Source organism: Thermobia domestica, chromosome 6, assembly GCF_964235325.1.
Source record: "Thermobia domestica chromosome 6, izTheDome1.hap1.1, whole genome shotgun sequence".
Classification (NCBI taxonomy): Eukaryota; Metazoa; Arthropoda; class Insecta; order Zygentoma; family Lepismatidae; genus Thermobia; species Thermobia domestica.
The window spans coordinates 217,660,060-217,683,879 of NC_137459.1; the positions used below are offsets into that span (position 1 = coordinate 217,660,060).

Sequence of the window (23,820 nt, forward strand, 5' to 3'; positions counted from 1 at the left end):
GCAAGTGTGCTCGGTTTAATAAAACGACGTGTGTGCGGAAAGGAACATTTTTCAGTAATGTTGAGTATTGTGCATGTGTTCTTGGTATCTTATTTTTTCGTGTGTGGAATCAGCAGTTATGAGTTCATTATTCATGAGATTTCTCCTATGGCGAAATGGTGAGTGTTTTCTTTTTTTTAATTCATATTATTTTTATTCTTGATTTGTTTTGCATTTGAGTATTAGGCAAAGTATTTGGTTTGCTGCTGCTTGTCCTATTGTCTTGTTGAGATGTAATTTTTTTTTTTCTTTGTCATGCACTGACTTATGATTAGAGACGAGTGTTTTTTTTTTTATTTTTCCCTTCTTATCTTAGCTTTATAGTAGTGGTGTGATTATTTATTATTATTTTGGATGTTTTATGGTACTTGAGCGGGGGGTTGGGGGGCGGTAGCCCCCCATTTAGATCTCAAAATTCATAGTCACCGCTTCACCTGAATTGATGTTTAGTAACATTGTGGCCCTTGTACTTATAGTATAATTCTTAACTTCGTATAGTAACATTGTGGCCCTTGTACTTATAGTATAATTCTTAACATCGTATAGTAACATTGTGGCCCTTGTACTTATAGTATAATTCTTAACATCGTACATTACTTTCACTGTGTTAGTAATTGTAATCGATTCATGTGATCCGGTTCCGGGAGCAGTTTAGGAATGATTCCTAAACTGCTCCGGGAACCGGATCACATGAATCGGTTGAAGTCACAGTTGGAGTCAAAGTAAAAATTTGCCCTGACGGTATTCGTGCCGACGTAACTTGGGTTGCATATTTTCCAGGTTGCCCGACTTTGGTTTTTCTCATTTTACACCAAGTTGCACCGGGAGTATCAAATCATGGTCAAGATATATTATGGGTGGGTTGGTGCTCCTTCTACTGTTTGTTTGGTGGAAATTAGAAGGTGGTCACTAAAACATAAAGCAAAAATAGTTGGATTCGAATCACTAGGAATTTGAAGGACTAGATACATTGTTTCTAGTTTTCAGTAAGGCTCTTATATATATATATATATATATATATATATATAGATAGATAGATAGATAGATATAGATAGATAGATATAGGTAGATAGATAATAATGTTTCATCCTTGTAACTTGAGTCGTTTCCGAGGTATTATTGCGAATGTACACATGAGAATCGAACAGTTTGATATTGTTCACTTGTCCCTGCGCAAATATTTAGTACATTTCACGTGCTCGATATTTTGCTAAGATTGTTCGATATGCATAGATTATAAGCAAATTATGTGTGGCCGATCTTCTCACTCCAGTACTGAACGCACATAATAAAAGTTGAAGGTTCCACATACCGTGTCCTTCATTTTCCGTGTAATGTTTTCTTAACATGGAACATATTCCAAAAACATTTCGAATATTTTGGTATTATCATCATCTTGTGTGTTAGAATATTTTGTACATTATATATAGGGGTAATCAAAAACGTTGTTTTCTGTAAATTATGATTGAAAATACTGGATTCTACCAACACAAACTGAAAATCAATGGCACAAGCAGAACCATTCTTGACGACTCAGAAACTCAAATTCAACCATCTTTGAATTCTGACAGTATTCGTGCCTGCCAAAAGATTTATGGCGTAACGAGAGTTGCCTATCTACCAAGTCTCTCCGAATTTGATTTTTCTCATTTTACATCAACTTACACCGCAAGTATGAAACCATGGTCAAAATTCATTATAGATGTGTTGGTGCTGCTTCTATGATGGAAAATGGAAGGTGGCTACTCAAACATAAAGCAAAAATATTTGAATTCTAATACTTGAGACGAACTTTTCGCTGGAAATTTGAAGCGGGAAATACATGTTTTCTCGTTTTCGGTAAGGACATTCAAGAAAATTATATTCATGTTTTTTTAACCCTTGTAACTTAAGTCGCTTCTGAGATATGAACAATATTTTTTTTTTCTGTTTTGGAATTGTCAACAATAACTTCGAAATTCGAAGGAATTTGATTTTCTGACCAAAGTTATCTTTGAATATGAGGTACTTTTGATTATATATATATATATATATATATATCCCAGCAATCTGTGTAATCACACTTTTCACCGTCTTATTCGGCTATACCCTCTGGTACATGAACACATTTCTCAGAAGTTCTAACCTCATATTTCTATCTTTAATAGATTTTTTCTACGAAGCGTCGAAGTTGATGATTTGGCCAAAACTCTTGTTCCTGTATAACATGGTTCCCCGCAATGCAGACCAGTTTTTGTTTACCCAAGAATATTCTTCGCTGAACTTGTCTGTCATGCAATGCCGTGCACGTTGATATTCTTTTATTTGGGCGCCTTTGGGTAGATGCTGTGTTTGAATGAAAGTGCTTTTCTCTATCTCTTCAGTCATTGTTTTTATTCTAATCGGATCCATTAGTTTAGCGCCCCACGATTTTGCCCTCTAGGCTAAAGGAGACGGCCAATTAAGTCAAGTGAATGGTAAAAGAATTGGTGAAATGAAAATGTGGGAGAAAATGGAAGTACCCGGGAAAACCCACGGAAATGATGTTATCCACCACACACTCACTTGGCCTGGAATCAAACCAAGAACCCCACACACCAGAGGTAATCGCTCTGCCACTGAGCCACCGTGCGCCCTTTATCCTTAGTCGAATTGTGTTCGAGTTTTCTTCTTTTCCTTCTTATTGCTACTTCCATTATTTATAATATCACAAGAAGTAGAAGTTATCCCATGTATCGACTACTCATTTATTAAGATGTATGATTTGCTATTGAATATTCTAGTAATTTGTCCGAAGAATACAGGCAAATTTATGGTTTAATACTCATGCTTTTATCCAGATTACAATTACTGTTATCATCATTATTATTTTCTCATATTTACTATCAATTATTATTCTCATTATTTTTATTTATTTATTTTTAACATACTTCTATATATTGTAATGCTAAAGCATCAATAGCCCGTTCCAAAGCGGGGAAGACAGCAAGCTTTACTCTTTTGTAGTTTGCACACAATTACTGGTTTAGAGATACATCTTCTGGTTACTCCTATGAGATGCACTAAACATGCAGCAGCTTTCTCGTTACTTGTGAAATTCATGAAGAAATCCTGACATAAGCATTGGTCAGAAACTATATATATTCTTAGAAGTAGATTATTTATAATGTTTCTGTATACTGCTTACCAAGCTGATACAGTCAAATGTCAATTGCATTTTCTACTAGTAAATTTTTATCTTGTTTTAAGGGATGCATCATTTGGCATGTCAGTATATCATGTGACGTTGCTGGATTGTCTACAAGCAGTCTTCAAAGCTTCAAAGTTTGGATTTTTCAACTTCGATGACTTTGATGTGGAAGAATATGAATATTACGAGGTAAATATATAGTTCCTAAATGCAACGTAAATTGTAATGTTTTAGTTCATGTACTATTTATTACTTTTTACAAAACAAAACACTTAGCTCTTATTACTTTGCAGTTCGGTATTCGTTTTGACAGTCTAAGCCAGAACTGGAACAATGCACTATTAAATATTAGTCGTTTTAGGTGATAGAGACCTTTAAATTACATACTTTGTGTGTTGCAAACTACAGACGTTACCGTAATTTTCATAACCTTTATATACATAGGATGTTTCTAAAGATGATTTACAGCGCTTTGAAGGTGAATCTACTCATAGAAAGAAGGATAAAATCCAGTAAATATTTCCTTGGAATTGCTTAATTTCAGAGTTATATACTACTGGTTGAATTTTGTAGGTTAATATATCCTGTGGCCATTGAACTGAGGCGGCATGTTATCGTCCTAGACTTTTAATCTCCTCTATCCCAAAACGCATGATTCTAAATCATTTAGTAGCAGCGTATTAGATTCCTCCACAAAAAGTGAGATATTCTCTGATATTCCGTTAGGAAAGGTGGATCTCATTGTTGGTATATGGAACGACGTCCCAGCAAATAATAAATATTCGTTCACAGAACATGCACATTTTGAACAGAATCGAGATATTTCATACGTGGTTACATAACTACAGTACATCAGAAAATGAGTGTAGTGGATAAAAGGAAATTAGATAAAAAATCATCAATCCCATGTAACCCATGATCAATGCCCTCTGGGCAAAAGGAGGCATATTAATGATTTCGGAAGAATAGGTGGAATGGCGACATGCGAGAAAACGGGAGTATCTCTCCCCTAACAAAAATCACGGACACGATGTTTTCTCACTACAAACTCACTTGGCCACGGAACAAAAGTAGGACCCCTGCAGTGGACATGAACGCTCTAGCACTGAATCATTATGCTTCCCTTCCTTCCCCATTCATCATAGCAGACGAAGAATGGAAAATGATAACACATGGAAGCAACAAAACTGAAGGGCTATGTTCAAGAGGTAGGCTTCTCGAATATCCTGACTAAATAAATTTTTGAGACAGATAATAGCAGAGGCGGTAATATTGGAGAAGCAGGGTGATAGATGGCCTACGGCATGCACTTTTCCGATATGCGAAGATCAGGCATACAAAATGAGTGCACTAGTGATTCGCACGAGAGAAGACAATATTCAAGGCTCGATTCGTCTCGAGAAATTGCTGTCTCGAAAATATAAGTCATTCCCGACTCTTCTTCCGTGTCGAATTTGGAGGTGAGACAAAAATAACACGAGATAAAACACACAGTTAAAAATTCAGTGAGAGAAATGTGTAACATTCTGGTCAATATGCATCAACTCTCACAAAATTATGACGTGAGAAACAGACAATCGGACAAAACAGGGGCGGTGAACGGGACGAAAGAATACTTTTCAGCCGCCCAACTTTGAGGTCATTTTTTTTTTTCATGAAATGTTTGTTTGGATTACATTTGTCAAAACATTACAAAAGTGCAAATTATTTTTTCTAGCTAATTATTTGGTACCAAATTTCACAGAAGTAAATCTCCACGTTAAACGGGTTTGCATATCCAGGCTCCTAACTATGAAAACATTTACGATCCTCCAGCCTCAATCATTAAACAGATTCAACCTGTTGTATATAAGTTATTACGACGAAAAATTGAATGTAGTTTATACGAAAAAGACTTTTGTGTATTGCAAGACATGTAACGCCCAAATATTCACCACAAACTTATAATCGTATCGACATAAAAAAAAAAAAAAAAAAAAAAAGTGTGCAGCAGGAAACCACTTTACACAAAAGTCTAAAGAAACTCAGTGAAGAATTACGAACAACTCGAGCGGAGTGGGTCAATAGTCTATCAATCATAAGTTTGTGTGTTCAAACCCTGTAGGAAGTATTCGTTTTGTTTGTTTTTTTCTTAAAAGTGTGTTCCTATTTTCATCAGAGGACTGAAAACATTTCTTTGAATAAATCTTTGGCAACTACTTTTCTTTCAAATTCGATTAGAAGGGAACATTATATGAATTGCAAATCTAAAATCCAAACCTGAAAACAAAATATTAAGTATGTTCAATATTTCATTATTATCCTTTGACTTGTAACGAAAAACTAATTATAAACATCGAGGATTTCAGAAGATTCTTCCCGGGTAATGGTCAATATGTGAATGAGAGAAAACTGATAAAATATCATTAGTGCATTTCGCGCATGATCGAAGATATGGCCACGAATTTATGTCAATAGGGTCTCAAATTTTCCCACAGGTTATGTCCTGAAATCATCACTGTTTCAAAGGTTTCCTTAACAAGGTTACCTAGGTAGAATATTACATTTATTTCTCGTTCTACGTTTTGAAATGACAAAATCAATTTTAAAGATAATTGTAATACGATAAGCATAAAGATTTATAGAACTAATGAAGTAAATATTATTGTGTAAGTTATCGATTTCTAATCGGATTAAAACTAGAATATTCGTTTGCATCGGACTTTAAAGTAAATCCTCTCTCTATATAATTACTACTGGAAAGCATGTTTAACTCCAATTACTTAATCAATATTTCTAATAATATATTTTTATTGTAATATTTTTACTATTCAATGTCGTATACACTTCACTTTCCAAAGCAAACCCTCGCTAATGTATAGTAGGCTAGTGAATATTATCAAATAAATTATCATTTAGTTTACGTAAATACTGCATCGCCTGATTTTAAACTTCGTACTTTAACTAATAATAATAATAATAAAATCATAGCCATATCTTATAAGAATTTCAGGCTTACTCAATAAATGAATTCAACGTGGTCTCTATTCGAAGTTCTATTTATTCGAATCTGATAGAAATACAAAGAGTAACTTCGAGTACAGGTAAAAGAAAAATGTTACTTTGGTGGGACTAGAACTAATCTTTAACAGTTGCTTACAATTTACAAACAAATGCCTTAGACACTTTGTTTCTTTTCTTTAAATTAGGTGATTCACCGAATGTATCTGAGTAACTTGTCGCTATTTTCTACTCGGTTATACACGTTTTACAATCATTTCCTTTAAGCTTGAACTACAGGAACACGAATACAAAAACATCTAGGACAATTAAAATTCCAATGTTCCCACACCGGGAATCGAACCTGGGACCCCGTACACCACACGCACACGTGCTAGCCACTATACCAGCTGTAAGAGCGAATGAAATATATTTTGTAGTGTCTGAAATTTATACTTATTTCACCCTGATGTAATATGTCTATTGATGTTTTTATGTTTACCACGTTTGTTACTTTGAGGAATGATATATGTTATTCATATAGGTTCTATTACGTATTCGTCCATAAATATTATATAAATTATCAGAATTAATCATGATCTTTCATGGAAATTAACTGGTGAATGCACAGTAGACGGACAGTGTAATTGGAAGGTGAGTTCAACAGAGATTATGTATTTCGCCGACATTATTCAATGGCTATGTAGAAGAGATAGCGAAAACGAGTCTACCTAATGAAGATGGAATTTCGGTAGGAGATAAAATGATGAGGTGTATACGGTTTGGGGTTGATATGGTTGTTGTTGCAGAATCTAAAAAGAAAATTAATAAGATGTAGAAAACTTGAGAAAGGCTTCTGAAGTATCATCATCATCATAGGTATTCTGCCTTTATTGGCAGCTCACTTGCCGCAGCTGAGAATCTTCCATGCTCCACGGTCCTCCGCTAACTTCTTCATCTTCGCGTATGATCTTTCTGTTTTTATATCATCCATTAATTGTAGTCTCCTTCGCCCCCTCCCTCTCTTTCCCGACACCATACCCTCTAGGACGTCCCTCATGATATAATCTCTTCATAGGCAATGTCCCAACCAGTTTCTCTTCCTCTTCCTAATAATATCTAAAAGTGTTCTTTTCTCACCCACCATTTCTAACACTCTCTCATTTCTGAAGAATATGGGATGAAAATAAATGTTAGAAAGACAAAATCCATGGTGATTGAAACGAAGCGATCGGTGTCAAATATAGAGATAGGAGCGGGAGAAAAGAACAAATGACTAGTTTTCGATTTCTGAGTAGTAGTATTAGTGATGATATGACATGCGACTAAAAGTAAAGACAGAAATGGCGAAAGAAGCCTTTAGGATGAAGAAAATACTATTTTGTGGGACCTTGAATAGAATTGAAAAAAGAAAGGCTCATAAACATTACGGAAAAATTATGAGAAACAATGGAAGGCTATCGAAATATGTGCGTGGAAAAGAATGGAGAGAAATAGCTGGGTCGAGAGGAAAACGAATGAGAGGGTGTTAGAAATGGAAGGAGAAAAATATTATTTAGAAGAGGAAGAGAAAATGGTTGGGATATTGGTTAAGTAGGAACTGTATCATGAGGGATGTGCTAGAGGGTATGGTGGCAGGAAAGAGAGGGAGGGGACGAATTAGACTACACATAAACAGAATTAGGCTATTGGCGATATCAAAACAGAAAAATCGTATATGAAGATGGAAAGGTTAACAGAGAATCGTGGAGCATGGCAGCTTCTCAGCCGCGGTAAGTGATCCGCTGGTAATGGCGGCATACTTCTGATATAATGATGCTGATGATGCACAGTAGAAACAGAAAGATCCACTTTACTGTCATTGCTAATACCAATAACAATGCAGATTTCTGCACGCTGTCAAAATGCCTTCCTCTAAAGGCTGTAGAGAACTACCTGTTACTATGCGCGGGGAAATAATAGGTCAAGTAACTATGGGAAAACTGCCATTCAGATAGCTAGGGGTATGGGGTGTGACAAGAAAACAGTGAAGAAATTGAAATGAAATTTTTGAGTTTCACGTCCCACGGTCTGCCGGTTAGGCTAAAGGAGACGGTGATGATGAAAAATGAATGAAATGGTGGAATGAAGAAAGTGGGAGGAAATGGGAGAACCCCGAGAAAACCCACGCACGCGGTGTTTGTCAACGACAAAGTTCACTTGGCGGTTCAGGATTTGAACCCGAGACCCCAAGCACCCGAGGTGAACGCTCTACCACTGAGCCACCGCGGCCCCCAGTGAAGAAATTGATTTAGTGGTATGAAGAAGGTGGTGAATATTTCACATCTCGGCTAAGAAGTGGGAGACCAATAATAATAATAATAATAATAATAATAATAATAATCTCAGGTATTTATATTTATTTACAGCAAGACTTTAGCATACCCTCCTAGTGCAGTATTATTTTTTAAACGGTCATTATAAAATTGTCAAGCTAAATTTTAAAGTCATTATAAGTGGTGCTTAATTAATTTATTTATTTCACAATTCATTTCTGCCAGTAGCTTTCGCCCCCTTACTCCGTCTTCATCCTTAACCAGGAGGAAGCTGCGCATCCTCAAGTTGGGAACCACTGCTTCCATTAAGGAATTCTGACAGCCTGTTAGAAATTTGCATTCGGACTGATATCAGTAAATTGCATTCTTCTGTTTCTACTGCGCATGCACCAGTGAATTTCCATGGAAGATCATGAATAATTCTGATAATTTATATAATATTTGTGAAAGAATAAGCAATAGAGCCTATATGAATAACATACACCATCCCTCAAAGTAACGAATACGTTAAGCATTAAAAAATCAATAGACATATTACATCAGGGTGAAATAAGTATAAATTTCAGACACTACAAAATATATTTCATTCGCTCTTACAGCTGGTATAGTGGCTAGCACGTGTGCGTGTGGTGTACGGGGTCCCAGGTTCGATTCCCGGTGTGGGAACATTGAAATTTTAATTGTCCTAGATGTTTTTGTATTCGTGTTCCTGTCGTTCAAGCTTAAAGGAAATGATTGTAAAACGTGTATAACCGAGTAGAAAATAGCGACAAGTTACTCAGATACATTCGGTGAATCACCTAATTTAAAGAAAAGAAACAAAGTGTCTAAGGCATTTGTTTGTAAATTGTAAGCAACTGTTAAAGATTAGTTCTAGTCCCACCAAAGTAACATTTTTCTTTTACCTGTACTCGAAGTTACTCTTTGTATTTCTATCAGATTCGAATAAATAGAACTTCGAATAGAGACCACGTTGAATCCATTTATTGAGTAAGCCTGAAATTCTATGAAGATATGGCTATGATTTTATTATTATTATTATTAGTTAAAGTACGAAGTTTAAAATCAGGCGATGCAGTATTTACGTAAACTAAATGATAATTTATTTGATAATATTCACTAGCCTACTATACATTTGCGAGGGTTTGCTTTGGGAAGTGAAGTGTATACGACATTGAATAGTAAAAATATTACAAAAAAAAAAATATTATTAGAAATATTGATTAAGTAATTGGAGTTAAACATGCTTTCCAGTAGTAATTATATATAGAGAGGATTTACTTTAAAGTCCGATGCAAACGAATATTCTAGTTTTAATCCGATTAGAAATCGATAACTTACACAATAATATTTACTTCATTAGTTCTATAAATCTTTATGCTTATCGTATTACAATTATCTTTAAAATTATGATTTTGTCATTTCAAAACGTAGAACGAGAAATAAATGTAATATTCTACCTAGGTAACCTTGTTAAGGAAACCTTTGAAACAGTGATGATTTCAGGGCATAACCTGTGGGAAAATTTGAGACCCTGTCGACATAAATTCGTGGCCATATCTTCGATCATGCGCGAAATGCACTAATGATATTTTATCAGTTTTCTCTCATTCATATATTGACCATTTCCCGGGAAGAATCTTCTGAAATCCTCGATGTTTATAGTTAGTTTTTCGTTACAAATCAAAGGATAATAATGAAATATTGAACATACTTAATATTTTGTTTTCAGGTTTGGATTTTAGATTTGCAATTCATATAATGTTCCCTTCTAATCGAATTTGAAAGAAAAGTAGTTGCCAAAGATTTATTCAAAGAGATGTTCTCAGTCCTCTGATGAAAATAGGAACACACTTTTAAGAAAAAAACAAACAAAACGAATACTTCCTACAGGGTTTGAACACACAAACTTATGATTGATAGACTATTGACCCACTCCGCTCGAGTTGTTCGTAATTCTTCACTGAGTTTCTTTAGACTTTTGTGTAAAGTGGTTTCCTGCTGCACACTTTTTTTTTTTTTTTTTTTTTTTTTATGTCGATACGATTATAAGTTTGTGGTGAATATTTGGGCGTTACATGTCTTGCAATACACAAAAGTCTTTTTCGTATAAACTACATTCAATTTTTCATCGTAATAACTTACATACACCAGGTTGAATCTGTGAAATGATTTGGGTTGGAGTGATCGTAAATGTTTTCATAGTTAGGAGCCTGGATATGCAAATCCGCTTAACGTGGGGTTTACTTCTCTGAAATTTGGTACTTAAGTAAACACCACTCAGGAAAGAATTTTTTTTTTTTTTTTTTACTTTAACGTCTACAATTATCCCTCAAAGTTAAGGAAGATTGTGGCTATGATTGCGAACGAAAATGTGAAAGGAAGAAAGTAGGACAAGGGGGAGAACTCATCCAAAGAGATTTTTCCACAACAAAAGACACTGAGCGTGAGGAATGACTAAACCACGGGTCTCACCACTAGAGATATGATTGTTTTATACAAATAAGTTCGATGCTACTACGCATATTGCAATGTCTTACCTTGGTATATCGATATATCGCATTATATTGGGGCAAATGAGATGTCTTGTAAGGTGTGTCATTTCCAAAAGGCGAAAATCTCGTTAGTGAAAATAGTCACCGACTGCAACCACGTATTATTGCCATCGCTCAGTCAATGATTAGATTTCATGACGAAAGAAGGCAATTCTGTTGTCTGAGGAAGTTCCCAACTTCACATTGCACCGATCATGAGAGAGATTTTCTGACACAACATGGGATCAAAATGCCTGAAGACGTGGTAGCCAGTGGGAAAATATCGGGTGAATAAGAACGGTGAGAAAGTCTTTAATACTAGAAGCTTTGAGCCAGTATGGGAGGGAATATCATGTCTGTTGACGACTGCTCAGGGCTTGCGGAAAAGTTTGCGTTGTATTTCATTAATTTCAGCATTATAATGATTTGTGTGCTGCTTGAGCTCTCTAAAAAAGATCTCAAGGATCACCCCCACCGTAGACTGCCATAAAAGCATTTTTTACGGGTTTCGGAAATCGCCCTGGTTGTTGGTCCCAATTCAGCCATTGTCGTTTACGATTGTCTTATCAGATCCAGTTTTCATCTGAGTGGTCAGTCCAATGTAGGAGACTTCCCCGACTATTTCTTACGCTCAGACAACTGCACAACTCCAGACACAGCTCTTGTTTGCTGGTCTCAACTTATATAGTACCAATATGAGTCCAACTTTTTTTTAACTTTAGAGATTACAGGAAACCGCCGAATGACAGTTATATGGTATATGCCAGTGTTTCCCAACCTTTTTCAAGTTGCGACACACTACAGGTGTAACTTGAATTCTTGCGGCACACCCATATTTATTGAATGATATGTTAAAATTTCAAGTTACGAAATAGTCTGCAAGAATAAAGAAACAATAATGGTCATGTCAATGATAAATACGTCTTTCAACATTAAAAATGTAGACAAAATTAACACAGTATGAAAGTTAAAATTGTAGATTTATAGTAGTGTAGAGGTTCATAGTAATGTGAAATACAAATATACATTTTCCCCTATGTCTTGCAATTTGGTTCCTATAGAATTAATAATTTGTTTCGATTTCCTCGCGGCACACCAGCGGCCCATTTGCGGCACACCAGTTTGCCGCGGCACACCGGTTGGGAAACGCTGGTATATGCCTAACTCATTTGCAGTGAAATTAATATTTTTCCTAGGGACGCTTCCATGTCGTTCCTGACAAGGTCTGGACCTGTATTCGATTGTCGATGGGATCTCTTGTGGCACGAATTCTGTATTAAAAAGTAGACCCGCGCTTCATATAGCGTCAGTGCTGAGAAGGAGATTAAATTTCGAATCAATCATCTAATTGATGTCAACATTTAAGTATTCCATGTATACGAAATGTAATGCCTATTCAGGTACTACATGTAATGTATGCCAGTAACGTGCACAAAATTTAATCAAGGGTATGTTGAAACAAAACATAAATGATGATTATTATTATCCACAGACAGTGAAACGTGTCCGTGTTGGATACCATTGGTTCTTTCGTAAAGTGGCAGTACTTATTTAGTAAGCTTATTCTGGAGCAAAAACTGTTAAAAGTTCAACATATGCACTTTGAATAGAGGAAGTAGTTATCGCCTACTTCGTATTAGTTTGTTTCTTATATATAATATGCAGTAAAAATTATTTTTTTCACTATAGAAACATTGCATTAATAAATATTACTAATTCACACACCATGATTTAAGTTTTGAAATCTGAATTACCTACAAACCGCTACGGCACATTTTCCTCTTTCATCTGTAAAAAGTAAATACAGGTAAGACTTTATTTCCAGCAAATACTTCAAACATCCATATTAGCCCACTCTCAAATAGCGAAACACCGTAACCATAAAGAAAACTCTTTCCCATAGCTTGGTGATTAAAACAACACCAAGTGAGAGTGACCTTAGCGAGTGATGGTCAAAACCCATTAACCAAGTTAGCATTTGTTACATGAATCAGATCGTCGTTATAAATCACGTTGAAAGCAGAAGTCAGATATTGTTCAATAAATTCATCTGTCAAACATCTTGCAATGTAGAAGGTGAAAGGGAAGACCAAATAGCATAGATACACACGGCGGCGATAGATACGAAAAGCAATAATATACCATCGCTTTTGTACTTTCAGAGAAGTTACTTTGAATAATTTCCAACGCGACACCCTTCTGTTAATAATCTCAAAATTATATATTTTGCCTTATTTTAGTTTCAGCTAGAAAAGATATTTCTTGGAGCCGAGTTCCACGTCAGTAGATTGTTGGACAGTTTTCGCTCGCATAAATATTCATGAGGGGCGATATTTTGATATTGTATCAGTTCTTAATGATATATTGTAGTTATATTCACGGGTGGTCGACAGTTTGAATAATTGATACATCTTTCTCCGCATATTAATGATCTTGTAAATGACACAGAAGAAATACGATAATATATGCAGCTATGAATTACTAAGCTTACGGAGGTTGTATATGGGAAGAGAATATCACACATAATAAATGTTCTCCTCTGTTAGAATGGTTAAGAAATGCTAGTGTGACAAACAGAATATAAAAAAGACCCTTAGAAAATGAAATATGCAGACCACGCTCGTATAAGGTAATATATTGTTGTTTCATTTATACGCATGACATTTAACACGGCAGCGGATATTGGTTGTTGGAGAATATTCTGGAATTTTGGTCGTTGGAATGGAGGAAAGAAGATTCAGGAAAGTTTCCAGATTGCTCTCAAGGTTATTCGAGTTATATAAATAACGATTCATTTGCATGATATGTACACGTACAAAGAATGTATGAAGAGCAAGTGTTAATTTTGCGAAAAAGAGAATAGTTTAGTACTACCAGAGACTGGAAGAGAAAATTATTGGTAGTTACTAACTTTGTAGTTTTGTTGTTTTAAACTTATTCATTTTATATGGAAAGGCACATTGGAAATGAAATACACGTAAAACATATTGTAATTGTCGGGAGTAGAAGGGGACGGAAGTGTCTTTTACCGGGAATTCACTGCAGATTTTCCGGCATTGAATACTATATGACTCGGTGTACTTATATGTAATTATAAACTAACTAAGATATAGTGTAATGTAATATGGGGGGTACAGGAAATCGACATTGTTTATTGCACCTGGACTCCAACCAGAATTCTCCCACGTGGAGAACCGTACGCTTAATCGTTTGCTTGCAGTGCGGAGTTTTCACTTATAAATTGCATAAACGTTACTGCATATGAACAAACTTATATTGAACAGGAAATCAGTACAATCCGTGCCGGGAATGGAACCATGGCTTTTCCACGTGGAAAACCGTACAATAAACCTTTTTTTTAGCAGGTTTTGTTCCTTATATGTAGCTATGAATTGTGTAAGACGTACAACTGGTATTTATACAGTATATATTAAGAAGGAAGTTATATTGGACAGGGAGCCATGACACTGCCGGGATTGAACCAGGGCTTTTCCACCTAAGGAACCGTACCCTAATCCTTTTTATCCTTGCACTGTGGACTTTTCAGTTACAAATGTTACAAATTTTACTGTGTAACAACAAACTTATATTGAACAGGAAGTCAGCAGAATCCACGCCGCTAATCGAACCAGGGCTCGCCCACGTGGAAAACAGTACGATAAACCTTTTGCTTAACAGTTTTTTTACTTATATGTAGCTATGAATTGTGTAAGACGTATAACTGGTATTTATAAAGTATATGCTAAGAAGGAAGTTATATTAGACAGGGAGCCATGACACTCCCGGGATTGAATCAGGAGTTTTTCACCTAAGGAACCGTACACTAATCCTTTTTCTGCTAGCACTGTTGACTTTCCAGCTATAAATGTTATAAATTTTTCTGTGTAAAAACAAATTTATATTGAACAGAAGTCAGCAAATTCCACACCGAGTATCGAATTAGTATTTCTCACATGCAAAGCCAATATGGTTGGGAACGTTAGTGCTACTCTGAATATTATATTTTATGTTTTTGTAATTAGAAAAGTCGTAATACGGTAAGTAACTAATCGCAATTTTTTCTGTTCTAGGTGCTGAAGCAAAGAGAAACTGATATAATCAATAAAAACACTGGAGAATAAAACCTATTTTTGTGAATTGTTTGCTGTTGAAATATAGCGGTGTTTTTAGGGTAAAGGAGTTATAGATTGGCTTTAAAACATGGATTCACTGAAACCTTCGGATCTTAGTACAAGAGGTGAAAGTGATTTTACAGAGTCTCCATCTTTGCAGGGGACAGAGTTTTCATCCCAACCGGTGGTGAACCCGCAACCTCCGCGACTTGAAACAGAAATTACTCCGTCACTTGATGTATTGTGAGCGGATCATGAAAAAGAAGAATATTCCGCTAAACCTTTACCATCAGTGAGTAATTTCCCAGTGCGGAATTGGGATTTGGAGGAATTTTTGAAGTTACCATGTGAATGTACTGTAGAACGTACATCACTGGGTTGTATAAAAGAGTGTATAATATACTGGAAACCAGACGATGTATGTATCTGTATTGCCTGTATTTTATGGAAGGTTGACAGTTAAAACATGATTGTTTGATGTTGGATACGGAATCGCTTGAACTGAAAGCTGTAGATGTTGTAACAGAAGTTGAGGTTCGTAAAGAATTATAATCAATTTATAGAAAAAAGCATGGACATCTGTTTGTGACTACATGGAACTTTATTGAACGTTTCCGAGATCTTGTGTGTGACTTTGAATATAGACCTACAATAGATATAATTTTACTAGAGAAAGACTGGGAAATATATTCATATGGTGTAAAATGTACAAGAAGAATGTACGAAAGTACGTTAAAAGTAACCTTATTGTGAGTAAAGATTATCTTGAATTAGAGTTTGCACATTATGTGTAGAAGATATTGCCAATAACAATAATAGGACAAATATATAAATTTAAATTTTACTATTATACATTTATGTATTTTATTATAATGGAATATAAGTTCATGGAGTATGTTTGGAAAATAATAGAACATACGTTGTGATGTCATATTAACGAATTGTTTTCTTGGGAAAGATTTATTTTGTATCGCCTTGAAACATATTATTAAACAGGAAATACGAATAAAATATTATGTGATTGTAATATAAGACGGATAATGCGTATAACACTGTATTAAATGTAAGGGAAAAATTGTTTTACACATGCGCAGAAGCTTCTATTGTAGGTATATAAATAGATGTATCATACTTGAAAAATTAATGTATTTGCTTGTTTTCTTGAAGAGCAGAAAAAAATGACTAGCAGGGAGATTGCTTATGTTTCACCTAGAGAAAAGAAATTCAACGTGAAAACGAAAAAACTATAGTGTTAATTCACCCGTCTGAACCCGATTTCCCAGGTGAATTACGTTATGAAGTGAGAATCATATATCCATTACAAGAAATAGAAGAAGTGTATTATTTCAGACGCTATAATAGATATAATGATGAAATACTCTCGGAAAGTAATGATGACAATGTTTCAAATATTAACTGTTTTGAAGTGGAATCTAATGAATGCCAGTGTACTAGGGAAAGTATTAATGATACATGTATTATGCAATTATTTAAAGAGTACACACCAAATTCTGTATTATTATGTGAAGCATGTTATTACGAATTATTAGAATGATTACGAATGATGCTGCAGTATGATGACGAATTATTAGAAAAGATGTAGACAATCCTAATTAAACGTGAAATTACACAGAAAATCTATAAACTTTATTTAAAGATGTATTTTAAAGGTTGTAATATTAAGAACTCTTAAGCTCTGGAGAAAAAAATAATTGGTATATGAGTACATTACAGAGTGTGATTGTTATATTAAAGAATTAGTAGCAATAATTTTGGAGAAAGATAAACAATTATTAAATGCTGTAAATCAACACTGAGACACTGTAGCATATGCATTCGGTTGTGTATGAATAGAAAAACATTTTTAATCCTCATATATTAGGGCTTGTATGTTGTGAAATTACAAAGGGTTAGAGGCAATTGAACTTTCAACTGTCAATATTATTTTATAAATGGATTAATCCGTAGTATTATAACATTAAGAATTCAATAGGTTACAAACACTGAACTAACAAATGTAAATGATAGTTAGAGCTAAAATACGGAATTACTGGCAACTGAATTTTTAGTGAGAGTAGCGTATTGTTCTCTTATAAAAGAAAGAAATTGATGTTAGAATTATAATCTTAATTGTTTTTGTATGCTATATGAAGGAACTGGTGTTTAAGAAGCAATGCATTAGAAGACAAAATATTTGTTTCGAAGAATATGGTAGGAAACTGAAAATATTTAATACTTGATTTTAGATTTTCTACAGACATTACCATCGTAAGTGAATAATGAACTGTTTGTCCATTGAACGGGAGTCACTGAGGTTGATAAATTGTGTTTAGTTTATGATAGGGAGATTTTAAAATTCTTGTTTACTCAGTCACTTTAAATGAAAAAAAAAAACAACATATAATCATGTATGCAGAATGAATTGATTCAAGGGCACACCCAAGCAAGGGATCCATCCGATCCGGACCACATTTAAAATTGTATAACCCAACAAACGTTTCAACACTTTCTTAAGAGAATAATGGTTGCAGTAGGACAGAAATTCGTGATATACTGTAGAAAAGATGATGTTACACTATTCGTGTATTGTTTCTTTCCTTACAGAAACAAGTTAGTGTACCATTTTGCTGAGAATATACGTGACAATACTTTAAAATTACGTACCGTTTTATTGACAGTAGAATAATGCTACTTGAATGATGCTTAAACAGAGACTGTTAGTGCTGGATCCCTCCTTCAAAAAAATTTCATGGTGTGCAGACCCTTACTTCGTATATGCTTTGTAAAAAAAGTATGTCTTAGAGAGGTCAATACTTTGAGTTAAAGGACAAAATGTCTATGAAATGCATAGGAGTATACAGGAAAACAGTTCTTCTTATTAAGATGATAACGTGAAATACTTATTCCGTTTTATATAGTAAAAGGATAAGATTGTATTGTTGTGAAGAATTACCTTGGACTTAAAAATGAAATACAACCCTTTTGTTAGGCACCCAGTAGAAAAGCTAGATATAACGAATTGACATACACTGCAGACGCTTTACTTTTTTTGATCCTGGCAATAAATAATGTACGGTAACCTCTTGTAAACTTGTAGAACCACAGTGAAGTATAGTCGGATATGGGAATAAGATTCATGCTTACAACAGAATGACGTAGTATGTGGAAAAGCAGGAGAGCACGGTGACTCAGTGGTAGAACGACATTCTCTGATGTTCGTGATTCAAAATCGACCCAGTGAACTTTGTGGTGGACATCTTTTTTTCCTGGTACTTTCATTTCCTACAACATTCATTCATTGTCTTAATTAACCTCTCCCTTAACCTAAAGGACTTCCTTCAGAGTAAGGAAGCTACCATGTTTCATAATATACAGTATAAAAGGCACGATTATAGTTGTATATATGATATATTGAAACCAACTTCCTCGATAGAATTTTACGACAAAATATTTTGAATTGAATAATAATACGATTTCCATGCTTTTAGTTAACATTTAACTTCTTTTTAAATATGTTATCGGTAGATTTTATCGAAAGTATTATTTGATATTAAACGTAATCACTTTATCGAAAGTATTATTTGATATTGTAAAGCATTTTATAATTGTATCATTACGATTTGACGAACTCTCATGTACTTATTAATAAACTCATGCCCCTGCAAGCGTTTAATAAGATGTGACTGTCGAAATAAAAATTCAATGTTTGAAACAGGTATATTTACTCTTTCAAAATATTGAATTAGTTTTAGTTGTATATAAAGCATTTTAATTTGATCTTTCTTTCTCTCTTGCAATAGAATCATTACGAGACTATGATCATACCTTATAATTATTATTAAGTAATGTTTATTAAAGGTTTAATTTACTACGCGATTTCTTTGGAAACAATAAAAAAATCTTACTTTAGATGGATTGATTTCTCAGAGAGGAAATGTGAGAATCCTGAGAAAACTTGCTTACATGCTGTGTGTCAACCATAATAACCGCTTGGCAGGCTAAGATCGAACCATAGACCCATCGCGCGCCAGAGGTGAACGATTTTGAAGGCAATGAATATTTTATAATCCCACAGTAGTATCAATAACTGGTTGAGATTCTTAGTATACTATTTGATACACAGGTTACATGAATTTTATTTTGTTCTTTTCGGAGTAATGTTTAAGAGGACCAGAAGGATAGATTTTAAGAACTACCTATGGTCCACAGACCACAGTTTAATATCACAGCTTTATACACTTGCATTCAAAATTATAGGGCCATTAGTTGGGTGTATAAGACTCTTGTTGGAATAAATGTGTTCGCTGTCTTCCACCATGGAACCTTTTTAAAATTTAATGTAAAACTTTATACATGAGGAAGAAAATAGAACATGCTGAGGTGAAATAAACTTGGAAACTCCCACCGTGCAAAAGGATTAAGGAAAGCAGCCTCTGTTTTTAAGCTGAGACTATCCGTGGTTGAGATTGACCACCAAATAAACGATTATTTTTCTCAGATGATGACTTCGTATGCTTATGCCAGTACCTAAAACTGGAAAAGTGAACTAGGTAGTGTTTGTAAAATGGTATTACATGGTTCAATCTCAGAACATGTGCAATTGTGATGGACAACAATTCCATGGGGGGGGGGGGAGGTGGACAACACCATTTTCACGAAACACAAGATCACATGACTAACTTTGCTGCCTAGAACTATCTGTTGGTATCAAAATTAGCTACACATGAACTTTCAAAAGACGAAATGTTTCTTTTTCTCGACTGTTAATACGTATTTCAAATTTCATTGGAACAAGCATTCAACTTAAACTATAATAAACGAACGAACAATCTAGCTGCATTATAGTAGGGCGATACAGCGGTGGATGAAATGTTTCTGTATTGATTCTTTGAACACGATTTGTGTGCGAGTAATTCATTTTTTTTAGCTTTTATTATTGCAGATTATCATTTCTTATATATAATTACTTTCAACATTTGACCATTGTAATGTTAGTAGGAAAAATGCTTTATTTAACAATATGAGCACGAAACCTACGAGGAATATATTAGAGAACATTCTTAATTATTACTGTACGGAATACTTCTTTGAACGGAAACAGTTTGGTCCAATTGTAGAGTGCACTCCTCTGGCACGAGGATCCTTAGTTGAATCTCAGACCATGATAATTTGGGATGGACAACACCCTGTGGATTTTCTCGGGGTTCTCCATTTCCTCACACTTTCTTCATTTTCAACATTTTACAGTCATTCACCTTTCAACGTTGCCTACTTGTAAAATGTCTGGAGTAAATGAGTATATAAGACTCATGCCAGAATAAGTATTTTTGCTTTACCCTCAAGCCAGAGAAACCGAAACTCGTATCCACGAAACTTGTGAAATTTGGCGAGTAGCGACTCGAGAAATCTCAACCACGGATAGTCTCAGCTTAAAAACAGAGGCTGCTTTCCTTAATCCTTTTGCACGGTGGGAGTTTCCAAGTTTATTTCACCTCAGCATGTTCTTATTTTCTTCCTTATGTATAAAGTTTTGCATTAAATTTTAAAAAGGTTCCATGGTGGAAGACAGCGAACACATTTATTCCAACCCATCCAATGGCCCTATAATTTTGAAACAAGTGGATAAAGCTGTGATATTAAACTGTGGTCTGTGGACTCTAGGTAGTTCTTGAAATCTATCCTTCTGGTCCTCTTAAACATTACTCCGAAAAGAACAAAAAAAAATTCATGTAACCTGTGTATCACATAGTATACTAAGAATCTCAACCAGTTATTGATACTACTGTGGGATTATAAAATATTCATTGCCTTCAAAATCGTTCACCTCTGGCGCGCGATGGGTCTATGGTTCGATCTTAGGCTGCCAAGCGGTTATTATGGTTGACACACAGCATGTAAGCAAGTTTTCTCAGGATTCTCACATTTCCTCTCTGAGAAATCAATCCATCTAAAGTAAGATTTTTTTATTGTTTCCAAAGAAATCGCGAAGTAAATTAAACCTTCAATAAATATTATTTAAATAATAAGGTATGATCATAGCCTCGTAATGATTCTACTGCAAGAGAGAAAGAAAGATCAAATTAAAATGCTTTATATACAACTAAAACTAATTCAATATTTTGAAAGAATAAATATACCTGTTTCAAAGATTGAATTTTTATTTCGACAGTCACATCTTATTAAACGCTTGTAGGGGCATGAGTTTATTAATAAGTACATGAGAGTTCGTCAAATCGTAATGATACAATTATAAAATGCTTTACAATATCAAATAATACTTTCGATAAAGTGATTACGTTTAATATCAAATAATACTTTCGATAAAATCTACCGATAACATATTTAAAAAGAAGTTAAATGTTAACTAAAAGCATGGAAATCGTATTATTATTCAATTCAAAATATTTTGTCGTAAAATTCTATCGAGGAAGTTGGTTTCAATATATCATATATACAACTATAATCGTGCCTTTTATACTGTATATTATGAAACATGGTAGCTTCCTTACTCTGAAGGAAGTCCTTTAGGTTAAGGGAGAGGTTAATTAAGACAATGAATGAATGTTGTAGGAAATGAAAGTACCAGGAAAAAAAGATGTCCACCACAAAGTTCACTGGGTCGATTTTGAATCACGAACATCAGAGAATGTCGTTCTACCACTGAGTCACCGTGCTCTCCTGCTTTTCCACATACTACGTCATTCTGTTGTAAGCATGAATCTTATTCCCATATCCGACTATACTTCACTGTGGTTCTACAAGTTTACAAGAGGTTACCGTACATTATTTATTGCCAGGATCAAAAAAAGTAAAGCGTCTGCAGTGTATGTCAATTCGTTATATCTAGCTTTTCTACTGGGTGCCTAACAAAAGGGTTGTATTTCATTTTTAAGTCCAAGGTAATTCTTCACAACAATACAATCTTATCCTTTTACTATATAAAACGGAATAAGTATTTCACGTTATCATCTTAATAAGAAGAACTGTTTTCCTGTATACTCCTATCCTTTTGATAGACATTTTATCCTTTAACTCAAAGTATTGACCTCTGTAAGATATATTCTTCTTAAAAAGCATATACGAAGTAAGGGTCTGCACACGCTGAAATTTTTTTGAAGGAGGGATCCAGCACTAACAGTCACTGTGTTTAAGCATTAGACCTACTGAAGTAGCATTATTCTACTTTCAATAAAACAATACATAATTTTAAAGTATTGTGACCTATATTCTCAGCAAAATAGTACGCTAACTTCTTTCTATAAGAAACAGTACAAGGGTAGTGTAGCGTCAACTTTTCTTACAGTATATCGCGCATTTCTCTCCTACTGCAACCATTATTCTCTTAAGAAAGTGTTGAAACGTTTGTTGGGTTATAAATTTTAAATGTGGTCCGGATCGGATGGATCCCTCGCTTGGGTGTGCCCTTGAATCAATTCATTCTGCATACATGATTATATGTTGTTTTTTTCATTTAAAGTGACTGAGTAAACAAGAATTTTAAAATCTCCCTATCATAAACTAAACACAATTTATCAATCTCAGTGACTCCCGTTCAATGGACAAACAGTTCGTTATTCACTTACGATGGTAATTTCTGCAGAAAATCTAAAATCAAGTATTAAATATTTTCAGTTTCCTACCATATTCTTCGAAACAAATATTTTGTCTTCTAATGCATAGCTTCTTAAACACCAGTTCCTTCATATAGCATACAAAAACAATTAAGATTATAATTCTAACATCAATTTCTTTCTTTTATAAGAGAACAATACGCTACTCTCACTAAAAATTCAGTTGCCAGTAATTCCGTATTTTAGCTCTAACTATCATTTACATTTGTTAGTTCAGTGTTTGTAACCTATTGAATTCTTAATGTTATAATACTACGGATTAATCCATTTATAAAATAATATTGACAGTTGAAAGTTCAATTGCCTCTAACCCTTTGTAATTTCACAACATACAAGCCCTAATATATGAGGATTAAAAATGTTTTTCTATTCATACACAATCGAATGCATATGCTAGTGTCTCGGTGTTCATTTACAGCATTTAATAATTGTTTACCTTTCTCCAAAATTATTGCTACTAATTCTTTAATATAACAATCACAGTCTGTAATGTACTCATATACCAGATTATTTTTTTCTCCAGAGCATAAGTTTTCTTAATATTACAACCTTTAAAATACATCTTTAAATAAAGTTTATAGATTTTCTGTGTAATTTCACGTTTAATTAGGATCGTCTACACCTTTTATAATATTTCGTCATCATACTGCAGCATCATTCGTAATCATTCTAATAATTCGTAATAACATGCTTCACATAATAATACAGAATTTGGTGTGTACTCTTTAAATAATTGCATAATACATGTATCACTAATACTTTCACTAGTACACTCGCACTCATTAGCTTCCAGTTCAAAACAGGTAATATTTGAAACATTGTCATCATTACTTTCCAAGAGTATTTCATCATTATATCTATTATAGCGTCTGAAATAATACACTTCTTCTATTTCTTGTAATGGATATATGATTCTCACTTTATCACGTAATTCATCTGGCAAATCGGGTTCAGACGGGAGAATTAACACTATAGTTTTTTCGTTTTCACGTTGAATTTCTTTTCTCTAGGTGAAACATAAGCAATCTCCCTGCTAGTCAT

General features: G+C 34.3%; 1 protein-coding gene across 6 annotated transcripts in view; it reads left to right on the forward strand.

Moving 5' to 3' along the window:
- Cdc14 (cell division cycle protein 14) overlaps positions 1-23,820 on the forward strand; it is a 1,408,510-nt gene that overhangs the window by 580,257 nt on the left and 804,433 nt on the right. For 4 of the 6 annotated variants that reach the window (XM_081762627.1, XM_081762626.1, XM_081762628.1 and 1 more), the window contains exon 5: positions 3,268-3,397. The exons of the other annotated variants lie outside the window; for them this stretch is intronic. In XM_081762627.1, the coding sequence (XP_081618753.1) occupies positions 3,268-3,397 (130 nt within the window). The remainder of the gene's footprint in view (positions 1-3,267; positions 3,398-23,820) is intronic. 6 annotated transcript variants of the gene reach the window in all.